This window comes from Berkeleyomyces rouxiae (assembly GCF_048999995.1).
Source record: "Berkeleyomyces rouxiae strain 22BRR77 chromosome Unknown BrBRR77_ptg000002l, whole genome shotgun sequence".
In the NCBI taxonomy this organism is placed as follows: Eukaryota; Fungi; Ascomycota; class Sordariomycetes; order Microascales; family Ceratocystidaceae; genus Berkeleyomyces; species Berkeleyomyces rouxiae.
The window spans coordinates 1,230,882-1,246,989 of record NW_027396492.1 but is presented as its reverse complement, the minus strand read 5'-3'; the positions used below and the strand labels follow the sequence as shown (position 1 = coordinate 1,246,989).

At 50.4% G+C, this 16,108-nt stretch overlaps 6 protein-coding genes across 6 annotated transcripts; 2 read left to right on the top strand and 4 right to left on the bottom strand.

The window, feature by feature from the left end:
- Positions 1-1,145: 1,145 nt before the first annotated feature.
- Positions 1,146-3,519, top strand: BROUX77_001900 (uncharacterized protein; the record flags this gene model as incomplete). The annotated part of the gene is made up of 4 exons (XM_073746381.1): positions 1,146-1,163; positions 1,283-1,669; positions 1,732-2,132; positions 2,196-3,519. The coding sequence occupies 4 exons, from the start codon at positions 1,146-1,148 to the stop codon at positions 3,517-3,519; spliced, it is 2,130 nt and encodes a 709-aa protein (XP_073606982.1).
- Positions 3,520-4,374: 855 nt separating this feature from the next.
- On the bottom strand, positions 4,375-4,755 carry BROUX77_001899 (uncharacterized protein; the record flags this gene model as incomplete). The annotated part of the gene is made up of 1 exon (XM_073746380.1): positions 4,375-4,755. One exon carries the CDS (start codon positions 4,753-4,755, stop codon positions 4,375-4,377), a length of 381 nt encoding a protein of 126 aa, XP_073606981.1.
- Positions 4,756-7,090: 2,335 nt separating this feature from the next.
- Positions 7,091-8,548, bottom strand: BROUX77_001898 (uncharacterized protein; the record flags this gene model as incomplete). Its single annotated transcript, XM_073746377.1, has 2 exons — positions 7,091-8,349; positions 8,500-8,548. The coding sequence occupies 2 exons, from the start codon at positions 8,546-8,548 to the stop codon at positions 7,091-7,093; spliced, it is 1,308 nt and encodes a 435-aa protein (XP_073606980.1).
- A 991-nt stretch (positions 8,549-9,539) lies between these two features.
- On the bottom strand, positions 9,540-10,611 carry BROUX77_001897 (uncharacterized protein; the record flags this gene model as incomplete). The annotated part of the gene is made up of 3 exons (XM_073746376.1): positions 9,540-10,120; positions 10,176-10,371; positions 10,432-10,611. 3 exons carry the CDS (start codon positions 10,609-10,611, stop codon positions 9,540-9,542), a joined length of 957 nt encoding a protein of 318 aa, XP_073606979.1.
- A 622-nt stretch (positions 10,612-11,233) lies between these two features.
- Positions 11,234-14,839, bottom strand: BROUX77_001896 (uncharacterized protein; the record flags this gene model as incomplete). The annotated part of the gene is made up of 1 exon (XM_073746375.1): positions 11,234-14,839. One exon carries the CDS (start codon positions 14,837-14,839, stop codon positions 11,234-11,236), a length of 3,606 nt encoding a protein of 1,201 aa, XP_073606978.1.
- Positions 14,840-15,480: 641 nt separating this feature from the next.
- Positions 15,481-15,911, top strand: BROUX77_001895 (uncharacterized protein; the record flags this gene model as incomplete). Its single annotated transcript, XM_073746374.1, has 2 exons — positions 15,481-15,597; positions 15,690-15,911. The coding sequence occupies 2 exons, from the start codon at positions 15,481-15,483 to the stop codon at positions 15,909-15,911; spliced, it is 339 nt and encodes a 112-aa protein (XP_073606977.1).
- Positions 15,912-16,108: the final 197 nt, after the last annotated feature.

Genomic DNA, 16,108 nt, shown 5'->3' with positions numbered 1-16,108 from the left:
AGCTTTGATGTGGCGGACTGTTGTTTTGGCGGTAGATGCGCCCACGTGCTCTTGCTTCTGGTGCTTGGGCAACCGCCCCGGATCGGCGATGCTAGAGGCCGAGAGCCATGGCTTTTGTAGTTATCGATATCAGCATTTGCACGCCGCTGAGACGAGATGCCTTTCTGTTCCCAGCCCTTCTTGAGCTGTCTGTGTAACCTGGTGCAAGCAAAGGCGCCAAGTGGCGCTGGAGCCTCTACCGAGCACCTTTTGATCTACAGAAACACGATATCAAAGGCCAAAATGGATGTAACAAAATGCCACAATCTCATCTCCTGCTTACGGCCCCTTGTCTTTCATGTGCTCGAATTGCATCATTGGAAGCTCTAGAAACAGCTACGTGTAGGTCACTGCGTGAAATGTGGAGGATCGCCGGGAGAGAAACGGCTTTGATCAAGATGGAAAAGCTTAGCAAATAACTCACCAGAGGGTGCGATACTTCAGAGCACTAACTAGTTAACTAACTAGCTGTTGATACTTGAACAACCACCGGCTAATTACCGGTAAATAGCACGCCATGTTCTCCCAGGGTTATGCAACGTCGAGCCCAACCCTTGTAGCCACAGATGGTGATCTCTCTCAGTCAGTTGTGCATCTTTTGTACAAGCATCTGCAGTGCACCACATTTGTTGCATATGACTGAAAGTATGCAAGGCGTAACCATGTAGTCAGATAGCCTTGTCCTGTTTCTCTGCGTGAATATACATCTCTTCTCTTCATGCCACACGGTCCCTTACAATGGCTCATAAACCCCCCAAAACATACAAAATTGATCATCTCAACAGCCAACTATGGCCTCAAATGCTCGACTCACCGCCAGGATCGAGGCATCGGCTGATATCTTGGGTGGTGTTCGTGCTCCTGCTTCTACTCACAGGAACCTACTACCACACCGCCCGAGAGACAACTGTCGAACACCGCGATATTATCACTTCTGACACCTACTTCTATGGCCAATCGCCTCCTGTGTTTCCTTCGCGTGAGTCCGTCTGACGATCAACATCCTGTTCATTCAGGCGTTCTAACACTGTATATATATAGCTGAGATGGCGGGGCTTGGCTCCTGGGAAAATGCCCGAAAAAAGGCCAGGGAGCTTGTCTCAAAGATGACGCTTGAGGAACGTGTATGTATTTTCATGTATTCGCTTTGTCCTGGCTCCAGGCTTGATGTTGAGACCTTGACATGGATACACTATCAAGCAAAAAACCCAAGACTAACACCTATAAACCTCTTTCTCTGTAGATATCGCTGACATCGGGTATACCATCGCCCAACGGATGTGTGGGGTGGATAGCTCCGATAGAACGCGTCGGCTTTCCCGGTCTTTGCACTGATGATGCCGGGAATGGGCTGCGCAACGCTGATTTTGTCAGTGCGTGGCCCAGCGGGGTACATGTCGGCGCTTCATGGAACCGCAACCTGAGCTACCTGCGCGCATATGGAATGGGTGACGAATTCAGACGGAAAGGCGTCAATCTACTCCTCGGACCGGTCGTTGGACCCATGGGCAGAATCAGCAGAGGCGGTAGAAACTGGGAGGGCATCGCCGTCGACCCCTATCTTGCTGGCCAGCTTGTTTCTCAGACCGTCAAAGGCCATCAGGATGCTGGAGTGATGGCAAGCACAAAGGTAAATAGCACTATTGTCCCGTGAGGATCTTCGGCGGTGGATGATTGACACTTCTGCCCTAGCACTTTATCGCCAACGAACAAGAAACCTACAGATGGCCGCAAAACAACATCGAAGCCATCTCCGCTAATATTGATGACCGCGCCCTCCACGAGTTCTATCTATGGCCCTTTCAAGACGCTGTCAAAGCCGGCACTGCCAACGTCATGTGCTCATATCAGCGACTAAACAACTCATATGCTTGTCAGAATAGCAAGGCCTTGAACGGCCTACTCAAGACGGAGCTTGGATTCCAGGGATTTGTCGTGTCAGACTGGAGAGCCCAGCATTCTGGAGTGGCCGCGGCCTTGTCTGGGCTAGATATGGCCATGCCTACTCACGAAGGTTTCTGGGGAGACAGACTTTTGGAGGCGGTCAAAAATGGCACAGTGCCGGAAGCTAGAGTGAACGACATGGCAGTGCGGTAAGCTGGAAATCTAGACTAACAAGCCATTGAACCGACTTTCTAACATTAGCCCACTAACAGCATCATTGCGTCTTGGTACAAGCTTGGACAAGACAAGGAATTTACGTCCCCGGGCTCTGGACGGCCTCTGTCTATTCGTGGGCCGCATCCCGTTGTTGACGCCCGCCAGGAGGCACATAGAAAGGCCTTATTCGACAGCGCAGTTGAAGGCCATGTGTTGGTTAAAAACTCTAAGAATGCCCTCCCCCTTTCATCTCCACGCATGATGTCGATATTTGGATATTCGGCTAAATCCCCGGATAGGGTGAACCCGAGTTCTTGGATTAGCTTCAGCGACCCCATCGACCCTGACTTCTTTGGGCTTGCCATTGCACCAAATGGAACCATGATTTCCGGTGGCGGTGCCGGTGCTGTATCTCCTTCCAACCTCGTGTCTCCCTTTGAGGCCTTGAAAATGCGCACATACCAAGACGGCACAGCCATGTTTTGGGACTTTAACAGTGCCGAGCCCGAGGTTGATCCCGCATCCGACGTCTGTCTCGTCTTCGGCAATGCCTGGTCTGCTGAGAAATTCGATCGCCCGAATCTCCATGACGATTACACCGACGGGCTGATCAAGCATGTAGCCTCCAAATGTGCAAATACCATTGTCGTTCTCCACAACAGCGGGCCCCGCCTCGTCAACCAGTTTGCAGATCACGAAAACATCACCGCCATCCTATTCGGCCACCTGCCGGGCCAAGACACCGGGCCGGCTGTCACGGCTATTCTCTACGGCGACGTAGCACCGTCGGGTAGACTGCCATACACAGTGGCGCGTAACGAGTCTGACTACTTCTCTGCCGACCCGGACGGGCCCGAGGGCCCGTTCCAGATCTTCCCACAGTCGGACTTTGTGGAAGGCGTGTTTGTGGATTATCGCTATTTCGACCAGCAGGGCATTGAGCCGCAGTATGAGTTTGGCTTTGGGCTTAGTTACACTACCTTTGCATACTCCAACCTGTCCATCAGCGCGTTGCCCGACGCTGATCTCAGCCCATTGCCAACCGGCCCTGTCGTTGAAGGCGGACAGGAAGACTTGTGGGATGTGCTGTACACAATCAGCGTAAAAGTAGAGAACACAGGATCGCGTCTCGGTAAAGAAGTCCCCCAGCTATATATACAGATCCCAACACCCGGCGCCCCGGAGAAGCAGCTCCGCGGGTTTGACAAGATTGAAATCAATCCAGGCGATGCTGTGGAGGTTGTATTTCCGCTAACCCGAAGAGACTTGAGCTTCTGGGATGTCATTGAGCAGAAATGGAGGCTTCCTCGGGGTGAGTTTGGTGCTTTTGTTGGACAAAGCAGCCGCAGAACGGCTCTGGAAGGCTCGTTCAGTATCTAAGGAGTTTAAGCTAAGCCTTGGCTGTGGCGGTTGGCGAGTTCCGCTGGCGGGACCTGAGCAGATCGAGATAGGCTTCGCTTTTCGTCTGTGTTAGACTTTGTAAATACTAACTAAATTTGAGGCTCATGTCTATTTTCAAAACTTGTTTATTGAACCCAGGAAAACTCTCTGTCTAGCCATGAATCTCCGACTCTACGGCGCCAAGCATACAGGATAACTTGAAATATGGCGCTCCAATACCACATACGACCATAGCCGGTCCTCCCTTTGTTTGTTAATCTAAAAACCGCTGGAGCAGTACTACTTGTAAGTTCCGAACCTAGGAAGTAGGAGCAATATGTCCTGCACAATCAGCAGTTGAGTGATGGTTCTTTTCGGCAATGGGGGCAATGGAGAGTCAAGTCCCACTGGCGGCTCGACCTCTGACGACGAAGGTTGCCCTGGCGAGACAGTTGCTCAACGATGTGGGCGGCAGCAGTGGCTGGCGTCGGAGCTTGGGCAACACGGAAATCGGGGCTCGCTTATTAGCGATCGGTGGCGGCTAATTCATCTCGTATAAACTTTTTGATTACATCCTCAGTCGTAGCTAGGGGATTGGTGCGCAAGTACATGTTTGCCCTATGGTACCGCACTAGGCCCATCATTCTACATGAAATGCGCTCGATGAGTTGTCCGTCCTCATGTGTGTAGATAGCCTGGGGCCGATATATGCATAAGTGCTGTCGCAGATACTTCAAATGCATCCACAACTCGATGAAGCTAGCACACGGGCGGATATTTGTGAGCTGATCATCGAGGTGGGACGCGATCTCACTGTCAAAGATAGCGAAATAGTTTTCGATATTCTCCATGAGCTTAATCGACGTTGTTGCGTGGAACAGAAATTTCTGAGTGTTGGTGAGAGCCGATATCATCAACGCCCTTGGGTGCCATGTCATCTGTCAGCTGCGGACCAGGTTTCGCGGCCACAAGGGGTAGGGAGTTGTGCCTCAGGGTGTCGTTGAGAAGGACCAGCCATGTCCTGTAATTCTCATGTGATAGTTCTGGGAGTGAACATTTCAAGGTTGGTAGCAACATGGGACTAGCGACTCCTGGAACGACAACTCCTGGAACGGCGACTCCTGGAGCAGCGATTTCGTTGCGCATGGTTGTAAAGCCACCGTTGACGGTGCTGCTGGGGGCGGAGTAGTTCTCGCGGGGAGTTGCGGAGCTAGACTGGGAAGTAGTGTCTGACATGTTTCGAATCAAGACGTCGTCGTCTGTGGGAGAAACGAAAGGGCTTGTGGTCTGTAAGCTCTGGGGATGTGAATCAATGTACATAATTTGACGTAATTATCACAGTAGAAAGGGCTGATTGATCAAGAAAGGCAACTTCTGTCCAAGGGGGACTCTCTAATCTAGGAATATGACTAAGTTTGTGTTGTGTAGTGCCCTAGACATGGTCTTGGGATCATGGCTTGAGATTGGCGTTTGCGACTCAAGTGACATGTCAAGTTGGCTTTTTTGGTCTGTCGTGATGCTAAAAGTTTAAGAGAAAGTGGGGACGTGCCACCACGTGAGAAAAGACGAACGTTCATTTGGACTTGCTTACTTAGTAGGGCTTCTATCTTCCATTATGTACGCTGGGCTCTCATGGCCACAGTGCTGTACGCTAACTGGGTAACTTGACCTCTTTGTCGTGATCCCGACAGCGATAGTTTGACACCTCTTTGCGCTACTTTGCTACACATATACTCTACACGACGGCGCCTTTGATGTGGCGCTATGTGCTGTGGCGCAATACGTGGCAATGTCTCCACAATAATCCAAAAAATAGCCCGAAATCATACTAACTTTTCTCTCTGCATGCAGACTCAACAGAGATCTCCGGGGCGTCACCTTTGAGGTCAAGATGACCGCCCCCCTCCGCCAAACGACAGATTCCTCCGCTTTGTGGAGAGACTGTCGTCTGCTGAGAATCCCTCGCGAGTAGACAGGCTAATAAAGACTCTCATCATAATCGCCTTTGTTGAGATTTGAACAGAGTCTGGAGTGCGCGCACATCCCCAATGTTGCGTCCATTCTTTTTTAGAGCCTCACGGCTCTGAGTTCGCCTTTTTCCCCCCCTTCTTGGGGGGGGGGACCTCTCCGACGTCCGCCCCTTTTCTCACCACCGAAGGGCATCGTCTCCTCGAGCACACAGGGAGACACACTCACACTCGATGGGCTGCCTTTCTGGAGGGTTCAGGTAGTCCATTCCCGCCCTGTGGCGCAGGAACTGCATCGTTGTGCCTCATCCATCGTGGATATCGCGGTTACGCCAATCTTTTTACTTTTATCCAGCCCCACGATTGCCAGACTTCCAGAGCCTCATCTGGCCTTGGGTGTCTTTTCCTCTCGCGGAAACCCCAAGCCACGCCCGCTAATTGGCTCATCTCCGAGACTCCTTCTCGTTTTCCTACCGTATAGTCAAAGAGCGAATGTTGGTGGCTCCACGGCAAGACTGGGCTGGTTTCGGCTCCATTTTCTCTTTTCCGTTCTACACCAGTGATTAGACCAGTATTCCGAGTCCTGTTTGGGGCGGCATGCACAAGCGACAGTCTCTGAGCTCGGTGGACGCGAGTCCATCATTATAAGAAACAGGGATTTCATCGCCTCGTTGGCTGCTTGGGCGAGCAACTTGGTTTAGATCACATCAAGTTGTTTCCAGGCTGTCACATGCCGAGGATCTCTCACGAGTACATAGATTAATATGGAGTTTCAATTCAATTGTGTCTAAACCGTGCAGATTCAATGATAATGAGGCTATGCGTACAATAGTCTAGTTAAGTCTAAGGTTCATGATTACCGTGACATGTAGTTCAGTGTTGTTACACAGATTCAACCGTCACAAGTCGTGATAGCTGACCCAACTATCACATACGACCATAGCCTGTAGAAAGCACGGGATCCCGTCCGCTCTCCCTTAGTTAACCTATAGAGCGCCGGACTAGTACTACGGTGGGTGACCACGTGGGAATCCCCGGTGTTGTATGTATTCTTTTTTCTTTTTCTTTTGTTTCTCCATGTTTGGTCACGACAAAGATACAAAGACTAGTTTTCGCGAGACAGAATTAACACACAACAAATACAATGAAGAATCGTGCTATTGGGAATGCAATGAGATATGATTGTCACAAAAAAATGTGATAGCATAGAAGCTAGGTACCAACGAAAACAAGAAAAGAAAAAAAAAAACCTTACGAAAGAGTAGAGTCTGACTCTGGGACGACACCCGAAAAACAAGAGCAGCCAGATGTCATCCATATAGCACGGAACATACGACAAGACGGCGGTGGCAAGTGTGACACAAGACAAGAACGAATGAAAACTCCGGGGCTGGCGGTAAAAACAAACAAAATAGTTCAGGGGAAGAGAAAGATTGTGACGCCACGTTGCTGGGAAGGGCCAGTAGCCAGTTGAAAAAAGAAAACGAATGGCAAGGATATATCACCAAGATTTGCGTTTATAGATACAATGGTGCAAGTGGTGCATAGATAAGACGGGAGTGTGTGTGCCATTTGCAGAAGGTAGAGAATAGATCGAGAAGAGTTTATAGACCCTTCATAGTCCGGAACGACTCATCCGACTTCACATCGGTCTCGACGGTAGTTGCTTTGCTAATATCGGACTTGAGGCTAGATGACATGCGACTGGCGATGCTACTGCTCATCGAGTTGGTACGGCTGGTGTCGCTTGGTGGAGATGGCGCAATGGCCTTGAGGGGAGCCTGCTCGGGTTTACGAACAGTTTGCAAATATGTAGATGGCAGATAGCCCATGCGGCCATCTCGCGCACGGCAACGCCACCACTCACTGGCATTGCCAAAGGGATCAGTCTTGGACAGAACTGCAATGATGTCACCCTTGCGAACCTCAAGGTCAACTCCAGATACGGCGCCTTCGCCGCCGTTCTTGGCAACGAAATCGTAAATCACACGGCAAAATTCAAGCTGCGAAGCATCGACAGCCTGCTGTTGATTGCCTTGTTGGCTAGAGTGCACCAGAGCACCCTGGCCCATAGCGAGACGCTTGCGCTCCTCCCGCTCCGCGACTGCTTTGATCAACTTGTTCATCAAGTAGGGGAGACCAAACGCGGCCAGCACAAAGAACATCAGTGGCTTTCGGCTGGCACGGGTAGGCCCAGAGCCACCAGCGGGAGAATTGCGGCCTTCAAAGCGCGCAAAAGCAGCTGGTGTCAAAGATGATGCGTCGGCCGGTAGAGGGCGACCAGTAATCTTTGCAAAAAGCGTCTTGACCCAGCGAACAATGGCGAAGACACCAAGTAAAGAGCCCAGAGTGTCTCGCAGGTTGCCAAACTGCTCGGCAACCGAGATCATGGCGAAGAAGCTGGAATGTGTGGCCATGTAGGTGCTCTCCAGCATCTGTGCAAACCCGCCGAAAGCACCGACAATACCCTCGAGCATCTGAAAAGTAGCCTGGGTGCTTTGATTGAAGCGGTTGGCTAGGCTGTTGGGATCGGCGGGGTTGACCATGCCACCCATTCCGTTGCCATACATGCCACCGCCCCCGTACATTCCGGATCCATAGGTGCCGCCGTAGCCTCCGTACATGCTGGTGCCATAGGTTCCCATGCCGCCCATTCTGTTGTAGGGCGACGCATAGGGCGACTGGTATCCCGTGTTGTAGGGGCTGTAGGGTGTTGTGGCGCCCATGCCTCCTATGCGACTGTAGGCGGCGGCATTCTGGTTAACGGTGTCGGCAAGTGATGCCGGTCTCGCAGGAAGCTGAGGAGGTTCTGTGGAAGAGGAGTTCGTGGCAGTTGCTCCCGAAGCCATGGCGGGCACTGGACCTAGAATTAGAGAATGTTAGCTGGCACAATTCAGACAGCCAGTGTGTTGAGAAAATTAAGCGCGTAATTTTATGTAGATGAGCGGACGCAAATCAGTGAGTGTGGCGCAATCATCCCAAATCACGAGGTAAAAAAAAAGACACCACTCACCACCAACAGTCGCGCCTGATCGCTCCCAAGGCTTGGGCGGAGATGCCATAAAGGTGTGAAATAAAGGACGAGTGAAGCAAAACGCTGAGACCCAATTGCGGCGAGATGCGGGAAATGGGGTCGTCAGACGCGGGCGGCTTTGGGGTTAAGTGAACCACGGTTGCAGTGGCTGGATGGATGGCTGCGATGGCGGGCTCGAGATGTGAACGCAGAGAGTAACGGAGTTGGAGTCGCGAGATCCAAAAAGATAGGGAGCCGATTCCACACGGGGGCTGGTAGTGTCTCTTTTGGCCCAGGACTCGAAAAGGCGGCAGAATGTGATGGAAAGGCGACGAATGACGCAAGTCGGCTGAGGCGATGCAGAGAGAATGCTGCAGCAAGATGATGACCAGTTTGGGGGTAGAATAAGTCGATGATCAAATAGAAGCAAAAACAGACACGAACGTTGAGACTGGGAAATTAATTGAAGCAGAAAATATTAAGGGAAAAGAAATATCGCGACAGGAACAAAGAAAAAAGACAAACGAGCGGTGCCACAGGAAGTCGTGAAAATCTAACAGTTACCGCGAGATTTTTAGGACCTGCCTCGGCAAAAAAAAAAAAACAAATCTAGAGTCTAGGAGAAAGGAGTAACTACCAGTAGCCGGTGGGAACGGCAGCTGGCAAGGGCAACTTCCTCTGAACAAAGGCGAGGCCCACTTGTTAACGCCCCGCTTTTGTCGTCTGACTAATCTGCCTTTTAGGGGTATTCTAGCCGCGCTTATGTAATATGCACTGACAACTTGAGCTTTCTCCATTATCACATGCTGAACATTGACGAGGGCGAGGATGAGGATGAGGATGAGGATGAGGATGAGGATGAGGATGAGGATGAGGATGAGGATGAGGGAGTTATAGGAGGTTTACTTTGTGGGGTAGAGCATGCTTGACTGTTGATTATGGCCATAATATTCTTCACCGTAAGTCTGTATTACACAAGGTTTGTTGACTAATATCCACGAATGACTAGTTAATTAACTATCAATTTTTGCTCTGCGGTTCTACTTCAAGTCAGCAAAAGGCTTCGTCTTGCGGAAGAAGTCTTCCAGGCTCGTCAGCTTGTCCTCCAGGATCTTGTGCGAGGCATCCAGACTCTCTCCGCCATAGTAGCCAAAATCGTTCAACAGGCGCATGTTCTCGTACAACTCCAGAGGCGCAGGCATTCCGGACTTGGCCATCATGTCCAAGTACATGTCCTTCGGGACCTCAAAGTATGACGCCTTGGCACCCACAACAGGGAACGTGTTCTTGAAGGTCTCAAGAATCTCGCTCAGCTTCATGTAACTAGTGGCACCTAGCACCTGCTTGCTCAGCAGCTTCTCCCTGTTCAGCACAATGGCCTTGACGAACTTGCCCGTATCTTCAGCAGCATCAAACAGGGGGACTGGCGCCGACGCGGGAACCGGCATGGAAAGGGTCCAATCCCCAGAAGGAGACTGGTTTGACAGCATGCCAAAGGACAGGTTGGACATGTAGAACCCAGGCAGGAAGAAAGTGGCCGGGATCTTTTGCGCGCGTATGTAATCCTCGATCTCGGCCTTGCTGTCAAAGTGGTGCACGTTGCTCAAGGCACCGTTGGACACTAATCAAAGTCAATACTCTACGGTCTCAATCCCAAAACAGACGAAAAAACTTACACCGAGTAACATGCTTCAGGGATGACCAAATATAGTGCTCCACGCCAGTCTCCCTGGCAGCATCGGCCAGGTCTTTGCCGACGGCAACATCCTTTTCCTTGTTCATGATGCTAGGATCCCAGTAGTTGGTGACAGCATAGACAGTGTGGGCGCCGGTCATGGCGGCCACAACCGACTTTTTGTTATGGACATCAGCCTAGAAGTATTTTAATCAGTATCGTTTAGATAGGCGCGCTCAAACACATGTGTTACTCACAGAAACTACTTCGACGCCACGGGCAGCCAGTTTCTTGGACGATTCCTTTGTCGCATCGCGAGTGACGCCACGGACTTGCCAGTCTTTGCTGAGCTTCGGGTCTTTGAGGAAGACGTCGACAACTGAGCCTCCCTGGGCACCAGTGGCACCAAAGACAGTGATGATTTTTTTAGCAGACATGCTGAGGGTGGAACAAAGATATATGAGAGATAGGTGAGATAGACGGGAGATGGGGGGCGTGTTTGAGAACAGTGTGGCTTGAGGTTGTCGTCTACGCGGGCAAAGGAATGCTTTATAGGCCACGATTGTGAAGATGGCGTGTAAAACTATTGGTCATTGATAATCAACACCCCAAGCGTCACCATCGCGATGCTTTCTAATCATCTTGCTCAACCTGTCTGTCTACGGTTTGTCAGCCACGTCCGGCGGTTCTTTGTGATATCTGACAAGGATTTTGGTCGTCTAAAGCTTGCCGTGGAAAAGCTGACTTACATTGGCATATTACTCGAGGTTTTGTGGGGCCCCTCGGCTCTTCGTGTCATTGAGCCTCCGACATCTCGTTCAATGGCCTTGTCCAAGCTTCTCGCCACCGTTTGTGCCTGGTAATAGTCGGCAACACAGCTTCTTTGCGAGCCAGCCGGATCAATAAGAGAGAGTTTGAGTAGGAACATGGTGCCGACGAGATCCAATGCCACCAACGATCACGTCTCACTAATCAAGAAATTCGGCGAAATGCCCTCAATATCTTCTTCATTAACCCTGTTACTATGGTTGTTTGCCTTGCTCTGGGCTCTCTTATCTGTCAAGTGGCTTTACGGGAAGCTTTGCGACGCCGTCCCGCGGTTTCACGGCCGTTGTCGCCTTCATCATCTCCGTTATTTCCGTAATTTCCGTCTTCAATCTCTTGAGCTCGCGTTCCCAATCTCTTCCGTTTCGTGCTTGACTGGACCGTCGGATTGACATGGAGGTTGCTATCTCTATCCTCGCCTGTAGCTGCATGTCTCAATTTGTCGACTGCCTTGGCCATGCGCTTGCTACCTTGGACACGTTGCCGCGGCGCAAATGCATCGCGAGATCCGACGCCAACGCCGCCTTGAAAGTACTTGGTGATGTTGCTCTGTGTTCCCTCACGCTCGCGTTTGTTCATATCCCGGATAACAGGCACAAGAACCTCGTCGGTTCGCTCCTGATTCCACCCAATCGTGCTCATGAGGAACTTGCGGAGCCCATCGAGATCGGGGACACCCCATTGAAATGACTCTCTGCTGTCGTCTACCTCTGGCCGGATATAGGCTTCGTGGACGGCTTGACTGGGGAAGCTAGCTGGCAGAAAGAGCTTGCTGGAATGTGCCTTGCGGAATTTGCGACGGAAAGCGGAAAACGCGTCGACATCTTGAGGCCGATTATTTATCTGGACGTCCTCCCACCACTCTTTAAACTTCCCAAGGCCGTCTTTCCCTGGAAACTCAGACAGAATCTCAACAGCAGTAACAGGACCAACACCCGGAAGTCCTTCAGTATAGTCAGACCCAAGAAGGAGGGCCAAGGAAATGAGACTGTTGCGATCGAGTGACATTTCCTTCTCAAAGTCGGACGTAATATAACACTCAACAAACTTGTTTGTGTTAAACATGTTTTTGTAGACATGGCTACCCCCAAACAAGAATGTATCCGAGTCGTCGGTAATAATTCCATCGACCAGGCCAAGTCTGAAAAGCTCGGCGCATTGTGCCTCAGCTTCCATGGGAGCAGTAATAAAGGGGATCCCAAAAAGCCGAAGTAAAGCCTGGCACTGGAGCGCCATTGTTTCGGTGACCTCGTCGGCATCGCGACGGTCTTTTCGCTGCCGCTCGCGGAGCTGTCTAAGCTCAGTCTCTATAGAATCATGAGTGGCACTTTCGGGTCGGTTTTGAACCTGGTTGGCAAAGCGCGCGTGCTCATCAGCTTCTTCTGCCATTTGGATAAGAAGCTCTTCGTTTTCAATGTCACTCAAGTCATCTAGATTGTTGTCATCATGGTCTGAATTCTGGGCGCTTTCTCCAAATAGTTCTTCATCGTCGATTTCAAACTCTTGAACAGGGGCCTCTTCGTCGGCTGGTTCTGACGCATGCCTATCGTTGGTAGGAATCGCGGTATTGGCTGTGACGACATCTTCAAACTCGGACTCGGGTGATTTTTTCTTCGCATCCCCGATAGTAAGCGCGGGGGGGGATTGGGTTGTACGTTGTAGTACTAGAGTCTCGTCCGAGTTTCGAGAAACAGGCATTTTCCTATCCCCGGCAGATAATGGTGTAGGATCAGTGTGCACATCTACAAACTCAATCTCCGACTCAGTATCTGAACGAACCTGGATTATTTCCTTTTGCTGAGAATGAAGGCCCTCAAAGAACTGCTGCTCATTCTGCACATGCTCGCGATCATTAGCATTCATTCGTCGCTGGGCCTCTTCTTGTTCCTTCAGAGACTCGATGATATCGGTGTTATCTAGTAACCATGGTGGAAGGTCATTTGCAGGCTTGCCGTTTTTTTCATGAGCCTCTGACGACTCGGGAACAAAGCCGCCACCAAATTCGAGTAGGGTTTCTTCGTTCTTCTTCTCGATAGGTTTTCCAGACTCAACGCTGCTCTTTTTCATGCTCCAGTCAAGCTTCGGGAAAGGCAGAGATTGTGTGTTTGAGTTGCTCGATTTCATAGAGAGAACTGGTAGAGGCACTGTAGCAGGCTTGATCTGCTGCGTCTTTCTAGACATGGCCAAAGCCTGTTGAAAATCCACATCACTGTCGCTATCACTGTCGTTATTGCTAGGATCGGAATCGTGAACCTCGACTTCTTTTGTAGTTGGATTGTTGACTTCAGAGTTGGCACGCCTGTTGAGGCTATTAAGGTTAAATTTCGTAATAGGCTTATCGTGTCTTTGTGTTATTTCGACGGCCCTTTGTTTCCAGGCTGGAGCTTCCCCTGTGTGTTCTTCTATCCCAGTCATAGCTTGAGCAGGTGCTGGTTCAGATATGACAGCTTTATGTTGAGTTTCAAGAGAAAGGGCAATGGCTAAGTCGATGTCGTTTTGTTCGCCACTGTCGCCAACCGCGAGGTGATTCTCAAAGGTGCCATGTTCCATGTGAGGCGAACTACCACCCACAAACAATGCATCTTCGTCATCTTCTTCAACGTTGTCATCATTGCCGAAAGCATCCGTAATCTGTGATTGTTGCAAAGCTCGAGCCGCAAGTGCTTGGGTCTTGGGAAGGCGATTGAGGCCTTCAATAGGTACATCTTCAAAGTCCTCGTCTTCTTCGTCGTCGGGGTCGGGGTCACCATCCTGGCCCTGGAACTCAAACTGCAAGGCATCGACATCAATGGGCTTGTGTGCTTTACCAAGATCTTTGTCCCTGTTGACAACCCCCAGCGCCCAGCCTCCCTCGGCGCTATCATTTTTGACGAGGATATATTCTCGGTTTTTTTCACCGGCGATGCGGCGGCCGCCATCAATAGTCAGATCAAGCCCGGACATGCCGAGTTCTTTCATAAGTCTCTGTGTAAGGTTGTTTCGCTCTCGGACTCGCTCGATTTGGAAGCGCGAAAAGGCCATGCGGTCAGGAAACATGATTTCCAGCTGCTCCTTGCTAAGACCCATTCGCAGACGGCTACGCAATCTAGCAGCATTGATGATGTAGTACCGATCGGCGGCCGGCAAACTCTGGAAAAAGTCGCCATCAAAGTCGATGTTGCTAAAGTCATAAAGATCAACCTCCTCGCCCGAGTTGAATTGTCGTGCATATTCCTCCAATTCCTCCACGCTCATGATTCGCGGGTCATGAGGACTTGCGCGTGCTCCGACGCCGCCTTCAAGGTCTGGCAGATGATAGGGGTCTTGTTTGACAAACTTGCGTTTACCCAGGCGCTCTTGCGGCGACATGCCAATCTCGTCTACATAGACGGCTTTTTGAAAATCAATAGAAGACTCTTTCCGAGCAGCCTGGTTCTCGACGCCTTGATTGCCTTCTTTGGCGGACTTGCTCTTCTTCTTCTTCTTTTGGCGCTCAATTTCCTCGTAAGCAAAACGCTGCATCTGTACAGTCAGAAGCTTTCCGGCTGTGCGTGTAGCATCCTCACGGCGGCCCTCGCGTCTCTGGCGCCGGTTCTGGATGGTCTGTCGCTTCAGCGCCGGAGCGCCGCCATCGAAAACAAAAACAGGTAGAATCCCAAACCATAGGAGTTTGCAAATACGCCGGAAGAATCCGACAACGTGAGAGGCACTCAGGGCGTTTCCCTCCTTGTCTCGTACGCCCTTGAGAAATTGGTATATCCAGATTGACGCGTCCACGGCCAAGCGCTTCCGGTTCAGGGTGGCAATATTAGTCGGACGCGCGCAAGGCTGCACAACCTGCCAAAGCCCATTAACACCCATCGAATCAAGTCAAGTTGGGTACACCGTCAATACGGGTGGGTTTGCAATATCGAGAGCGAGACGCAGTAGAATACTCTGTCTATGCCATCAAGAGATCAGATGTGGACTGTAGAAAAGCGCCTCTGGCAAGAACAATCAGCCATGTAGACCTCATGAAAATCGATGAAGCTAAAAGGTGAATTCTCCAAATTGACAATCTAGATTATGTGAGAGTTGGTTGTTCCGGGGAGTTTGTTGAGAATGAGAATCTTCATTCAGCTGTTCGCTTGCAAAACCGCCTTGGTTAGGGTCAATAACCCTACTTATCAGGGGCAAACTCTAAAAATAAATAGTGTGCCATAACCATGAATCGAACATGGGTCACGTCGGACTATTGCAAATTCGATGAACCACAACGACGTATTCTAACCACTAAACTATTATGGCTGATCTTTTATCAGTTGACGGGAGGGGTCGATCTATTAAAATATAAAAGGCTTCCAAAAGCTCCGGCTGCGAAACAAAAAACATGTGCTACTCTCTCGATGGTATTTCTCAAGATGACATGACTAATCTTGAAAGCTATTGACCAACTGTGTATACGAATCCAACAGCATCATCCTCTTACACATTTAAACGGCCTGCCTCTTCCCGCCTGCATCATGGATCCCGAAAGTGTGCCGTCACGAGAGTTTCTCGGCAGTCTAATAAACAAGCAGCTGCGGGTTGAGATCCAGGATGGCCGCTATTTTCACGGGCAGCTCAAGTGCACCGATCCGGTATGTCTCTCTGTTGATATTGGCATCTTTCGAGGCAGAATATCAAATACGGGGTTACGGGTAACTAGACACTGACTGAGATGGCTTGCTAGGATATGAACATTGTACTCAACAACGTGTACGAGTACCAAAAGTCTCAGAACAGCCCGCCGATCCAGAGCCTCGGAAGTGAATCTCCTCCCCTGGGAAATACCAAGCCGGATCTGGAGCACCGCGCACTTAGATCAGTCGTCATCCCTGGAGAGCACATTGTCAAGGTCGAGCTGGAGGAGTTTGCCAGTCAACGACGGAATAAGTTTCCTGCTATCATATGACTGTATGAGCTGATTGATACGGCTTGGATGCCAGCCGTCTTCCTCTTGATAGCACTGAGGATTTATAATATGCGGAGGGCTGCTACGCCAAAATTGATACTTGAGCCGAGCTTTGGGCACGGCCAGGAGACGGATTAGAAGTTGGTTAACTATGTACAACTATGGACATTGTACAAGCATATACATGATTACAACCC